Source organism: Wasmannia auropunctata, unplaced genomic scaffold (assembly GCF_000956235.1).
Source record: "Wasmannia auropunctata unplaced genomic scaffold, wasmannia.A_1.0 LD336097.1, whole genome shotgun sequence".
Classification (NCBI taxonomy): domain Eukaryota; kingdom Metazoa; phylum Arthropoda; class Insecta; order Hymenoptera; family Formicidae; genus Wasmannia; species Wasmannia auropunctata.
The window spans coordinates 905,718-912,194 of record NW_012026793.1 but is presented as its reverse complement, the minus strand read 5'-3'; the positions used below and the strand labels follow the sequence as shown (position 1 = coordinate 912,194).

The 6,477-nt window shown below is 35.2% G+C and overlaps 1 protein-coding gene across 2 annotated transcripts in view; it reads right to left on the bottom strand.

The window, feature by feature from the left end:
- Nucleotides 1-207: 207 nt before the first annotated feature.
- Nucleotides 208-6,477, bottom strand: part of LOC105462496 — an 11,557-nt gene continuing 5,287 nt past the window's right edge. Inside the window, exons 4-7 of one of the 2 annotated variants that reach the window (XM_011709131.1) lie at nt 4,711-4,946; nt 4,014-4,280; nt 1,933-2,179; nt 208-1,442 (exon numbers count right to left, since the gene is read on the bottom strand). In XM_011709131.1, the coding sequence (XP_011707433.1) occupies nt 1,267-1,442; nt 1,933-2,179; nt 4,014-4,280; nt 4,711-4,946 (926 nt within the window). In that variant the 3' untranslated portion in view covers nt 208-1,266. The remainder of the gene's footprint in view (nt 1,443-1,932; nt 2,180-4,013; nt 4,281-4,710; nt 4,947-6,477) is intronic. The other variant, XM_011709132.1, reaches the window with a different exon arrangement.

The window sequence follows — 6,477 nt, the reverse complement described above, 5'->3', positions numbered from 1 at the left end:
ATGAATTTTGCGGGCGGGCGCGCGCGCGCGCAAATTGCATTTAAAACAATAAACATCGCCCAAAAATCTTGGACTGATTTTCTTTTTACAATGTCAACTAATTCTGGCACTACTTTGATTTTTGCGATGAAAATTTTAATCTCAACTAAATTAATTGATTTCAAATTTATGTCTATAATAAATATTATTTAATATAATAAAATAAAAAATGCTGTAAAAAATTATTCTAAAATAAATTAATTATCTTCTTTATAATATACATATATACATGATCTATCCCAAAAGTAAGGAGACTATTTTTGGCGGCAAATTAGAATTGTTGAAAGGCGAATCCATTAGACGGGATCTTTGGTGCGGGATGTCAGATATACAATCTGACCCTTCTCAGTTGCTTCCAAATCTTTCTAGCAGTCGATACTGTCAGCAAAGTGCGTTGTAATTCTTGTCACGGGAAAAAATGCAGCACAGTCTTGAGCAGCGTTACGCGATCAAATTCTGAAGATAAAGCAGCGTCTTCATAAGCTATTCTTAACATATATCTCCAACGTTTTGGAATCAGATTTTCCCAGTTTCACGCAGAATTTGATGGTTACGATCGAACTGTGCTGAATTTTCGCTTGTGACAAGACACAAAAGTTACAATGCACTTTGCTGTTGGTATCGACTGCTAGAAAGGCTCGGAGGCAACTGAGAAGAGTCAGACTGCATCCCACACCAAAAGTACAATGGATCCACCCTCCGACAATTCTGATTGGGCCGCCAAAAATAGTCTCATTACTTTTGAGACAGACCATGTATATACATATATTTTTTTTGTATTTATATTCTTTTATAGAATTAAATTAATTTTTTAATATTATTTTATTTCTTAAAAGAAAAAGCGAATTGCGTTACGGCCAGAATTAACTGACAAATGTCAACAGCCGTTTGTCGATGCATATGTACTCTTGCACATAAATCGACGTAAAACGTATCGACGAACGCGTCCGAATCGAAGATCTCATTTTACCTTAGTGACCTCGCGAACGAAGGAAGAGCATCGGTGCAATTTGGGAACAATTGACAAAATATATCTGTCAAGTGTACAACAATAACATTATTCCGGCTCGGTGTTTGTCTCGTTTACCTCGTTCCGTCCCGATCGATTCGACGTGAGAGCAACGGCTTATCATCGGCACCCGTCGAATCGATCAGAATTTATTTCCGTGAATCACCGCACGTGATGCCGACCTCGTCACGAGGCCAGGCTAGGTGCTACAGAGAGATTCATCTGTGACAGGCCTCGTGCGGCTGGATGTCGGGCGGCTGGATGGTCTGGTAGGGAAGCTGGGTGTCTCTGAAGTGCGATCTGACCAGCAGGCCCAGACCGAGCAGCACGACAGGAAGACCGAGCAAGGCGCAGATCAGCTCGCCCGTCACTCCCGGCGACCAAGTAATGGAACCTGTTTCAACGGTTTCCTCAGAACTTCGGCTTTTGCAATTACGTGCTCGCAAACAATCGCTCTTCGAAGAGCATTATATAGCGAGGTCTGTGACAAAGTGACACGCGCGACACACATGCCACGGGGAATTCATAAATGAATTTGTAACAAAATTTATAAGAATTAGAGGAGTGACGTTACTCTTTGAAAATTTAAAATTCAGACATCTAGTTTATGTGAATAAAACTCCGATTTCGAATAATAACTTGTAAGAGGAACAAATTAAAATAAATTAATAGAAATTTATCTCTGCTGAATTATAAGCATCCGATTTTCGGAGATTATTCGTAACTCCAGAAAATACATTTTCATGAACCACGCTTGATTCGTTTATCTCTCTACGGGGCTGATTTCTCCTTTAATATTTATGTCGCACAAAGTTTCGCGAGGCAAATCGCGCTGGAAAATTGAAGCTAAAGCTACAACATCTCATTGCACTGCACGTATTTACCTCCGATATCCATCCTGAAAATGCTCCACCAAATACCGGACAGCGGAAGAGAAACGGTCGCGGTGGCCACGCTGAACACCGCGCTCTCGCATAACGACAGGAAGTTGAGGATCGAAATCGCAAAGACGACGTAAGCGAATAGGAAAGTCCATCCATGGCTGGAAACGTTCGCGCACAGATTACCGCCTTTGAAGTGACACATCAGTCCACGTTCGACAGTACGATAGAGTTCAACGGGTGACAGACCCTGGAACGCCATTTAAAAAAATATGTTTTAAACGAAGCATTTGTTTCATTAAAGCTCTCCATAGGAAATATAGGAAGATAGAAAGATATTTACTTGTTTCTATAAGTTTTAAAATTCTACAATTATTATAATAATGGTTATAATGGATTTGCACCCAAAAAAAAATAATTTTAATATCAGTGGAATCCGCTAAATTTTAGAGGATTTTATTCTTGTATATAGCCTCAAGAGGAATCCTCTGAAATTAAGAGGAAAATATTCTGTGCACAATATTCTGATAGTTAGAATAATTTCGTCTTGCATTTACAATACAAATCTTGTACTGTAAATCTATATTTATAATGCACATTATTTGTACTGTAGTTTTTTAGTATGTACGATGAATAACGGAACGCAGTCTTACTGCGTCTGTTTTTGCAAATGCAGCGCAACACTTCAATCAATTGTTGCAAAACGCAGCGATACACATTGCTTTTCCTGTTACTCGTATCGCATGTAAGAGAGCATTTTGCTTGAAAAAAATATATTCCTCTTAATACAAGAGGAAAACCAAAAAATAATATCTAATAGATTTTAGATGAACAGTTCACTTTATTGGAACAGGAATACTCTTTCTATAAAAGTTTTTGTTTAAAATATGGGATTAGAGGAAATTTCACTTTATAACTAGAATATTTTTTTTTGGGTGTGGCTTTCCATCAACTTTGAGAAAATGAGTTAACATTAAAAATTCCAAATTATAAAATTTAAAATAAGGTGCAGCGGGGTAATTTGAACAGTGAGGAAATTTGGATAATAGTAAGTATTTGCAAGAATTTTAGAAAAATAAGAGATTTTAAGATACATTTCATTATATCAGACATTAAGTATTACAAAAAAAAATGCTCGATTGAATTGGAGTAAAAAGAGCATGAAACAAGCTGTTATAGTTATTATTGATGGTGTGATCTCGGTTTTAAAGGCTGCATAACTATTTCATGTTCCATACAGAAAAATACAATCTAAACAAAACCAAATATGATGAAAATAAAGTTCCTAGAACTTCTATTGGGCATCCCGCTGTATTTAGTAGCGTTTTAGACAACTTAAGAAAGAGTTAAATATCTCGAAGCCAGAGGTTCTCTTACTAATTTTTGTTTAATTTTGTTTGAAAAGTGCAATTTAATATTTAAAACACAATAGATAAATATAATATTTTACTTTTATTATAATATCAGTGTTAAAAAGTTTATTTATGTTTGTACTTAAAATATTGGGACTAACATGATCATTTTATGTTTTTCTAATTTGTGTTTAATTTGATCTGGAAAATATAATAAAATGTTTAAAAAAACATTTGAATATAAAATTTAGTTTTTATTATAATTTTAATGTTCATTTTCAATGTTATTCAAATTATCCCTCAAAATTGACTTTCGTTAAAATTGTAGGGGTAAATCGGATAATGAGTTGCGTCTCAAAATTTAAATCATAATTTCTCATATATTGGGTAAATATTCTTTAAACATGTGAGTTTTGAGTTTTCTGCTACATATTCAATTTAAGGATAAAATTATTACTTTTTGAAAAATTGTTGAAACAGTTTAAAATTACTCAAATTATCCCGCTGTACCCTACAATAAAAACACATTGAATCAGTTCCATATAAAAAATGGTTTTTCTCTGGTATAGATTCAATTGCAAATTTAAGATACTTGATGTAGACTATATAGAAAACTGACGATTTTTATACTGTTAAAGCTTTTCAAGAGTAAAAAAAATTCTCCAAAAATTGACTAGTCGTCGATAATGGTATAATAGATAAATGATATGTCTTCCTTTTTCTGCCACTCACCCTGCCTACGCCGGGCAAAGTGTCAAGCCAGCAGAGCGTCAGAATGGCGAAGAAAGCGATGACGTGTATGTAAAAAAGAGTTTGCATCACCGGCGGCTTGGGATAGCTTTTCGGTTTTATCGTGGGATCCGGATCGGTCACGTGCAGCAATCGACCGCCCTCCTCCTCGGAGCCGCGACGACGGATGTCGCGAGAGGACACCAGACGGGACACCGTGTATAGGAAAGAGCTGTGCTGCGTTGTCAACATCTGGCATACGTTCTGCTGCTGAAAGCGAGAGAGATCACGGACGTCACTCGCTCCACCGAAAACCAGTCGTTCGGAAGACGTGAACGAAAATCTGACGACCGAAAAACTAATTCGTCAGACGAAAAACCGACTTGTCCGCAAATATCCGAGAAAAAAAAAGACATTTCTGGGTCGTCCGTTACGCAGAAACGATCTGCGACAAATGGCGCTTCTTTCCATAAATATTACATAATTGGCGAATGAGTGAAAAATCTCGAGGTATTTTTCTTCCTCTTCTTTTACTTAATAAAAATCCCGTTTCTTCGACCTTCGCTGACAAGGGTTGAAATTAGAAATTCTCCCGAGATTGATTTTAATAAAAATTGCGCCGGTATATATCATCGGAGAGGCCACAGTCGTCCACAAATAAACCGCGATTTGCGCGAGAGAATCGTCGATGATAAATTACCTCGGTGGTGTAATGGCGTTCGAGCATGGTGAAGAACATGGCGAAGGCAGCAAGAGCGCCCACGTAAACGAACGTCCAAACCACCCGGGCGCCCCAGGATCCCCTCATGGCGCCAGCCGTGTGCGAAGAAACCTCCCTTCCCCGACAACGGAACTCGTCGCAGAGACCGTAATCGACGCTTATGAATAGACCCACTATTATGGTCGTGCTCGAGAATATTCGCTGCAGGCTCATCACTGAAAACATTCAAGGGGAAGAATACGCTCGGCATTCCGTAAATCTGCATACAACGGAGGGAAAGAAAATTACATCTCGGAAAGTAATAAGAAACACTATCTCCCAAAAATATTCTCAGAATAATTTAAAAAAAAATTAATTTCAAAAATAGTTTCTCTCATTATTCTAAGACTAACATACCGAGGAATTATCTTAAGGAGTTACAGCATCCTTGAGGCTTCAAAATGATATCTAAGTTTAGGATTTTTTTGTGGGTAAATAGATAAACTCTATTTGAAAGCCGTTTAGAAGACATTGTTGTGCATATATAAGATACAAAATGTGCATATATAAGATGCAAAACTAAAAAAATATTTGTTTATTTTTTTATGTACAAAATTGTAGCACACTAACCTACTTGCGAAATCCCTTTTTTCTGTTTTTTTTTTTTTAATCGTACAGGTACACGGTTTGACCTTTTATAAAACACAAAAAATTTTCATTATCTACATATTAAAGACTATAGAAGTACTATACGTAGGGATTTTTTAAAATATTGATTTTTTTCGAAATAGCAGCTATTTTTACGAAAAGTTTGTATTTTTGTCAATACAAGTCTTTCGTAAAATATGCCATTTTGAGAAAAATCAATATTTTGAAAAATTCCTACGTAAGAAAAGAGGGGGGGCAAATAGTGTCACTTTAAATTTCTCCTGTTTTCCGCGTCTATTTTATCACTACTCGTTAATAAAAAGAGTTCTCAAGCATCTAATCATCTTCTGAAAAAGCCGTAAAAATCAAAAACCAAATAGAGCTAGCGGAGAAGTTTAAAATTTTGCATTCGTGAAAATAAGGTAAAACCTTTCTTTTCTGATATTTGAAGTTATATTTCCTTATTAATTGCTGAATCGTTGAATGAGATCTGACCTATTCTATGTCCTACCTATTCATACGGTACATTTTTCCTCTATTTTGATATAATTCCTATGTTTGTATATTAATTTTATTTTTCTCAGTAAAGTTTTAAAGAAAAAAGTAGCTCCTGGAGCAAATAATGACAATTTTTAGTTAGATAAATAATGACAAGTCAAAAAGCTTTTTTAATATTTGAATATCATTTTTTTCATTTATTTGGGATTATATACGATTAATCACAAGGCAAGATCCAGAATAAATGTGATTTTCAATAAGAAATACTAGCAAATAATGTTATTACTATTATTTATCAATAAATAAAAATTTACATATGGCAAAGTATAGAAATTAATATAAATTACCTAATCAAAATGTCAAAAGAAAGTTTGATTAGGAGTTAAAAATTATGTATTTTGTAATTGTCCCATAGGGTGTCACTATTACTCATAGGTTGAGGCAAATAGTGACAAATATAGGTTTCAGTTTTTATAAAAATCTAGCCCGTATACATGACTTATGGAAACTCTAATTAAGTTTTTTGTATATTTGAAAGTGGAAAGTACTCTTTTAGTGAAAAATCATATCTTGTATACTTGAAATTAGCTTGTAGGAAAGAGAAGAAAAAATCCGTCACTA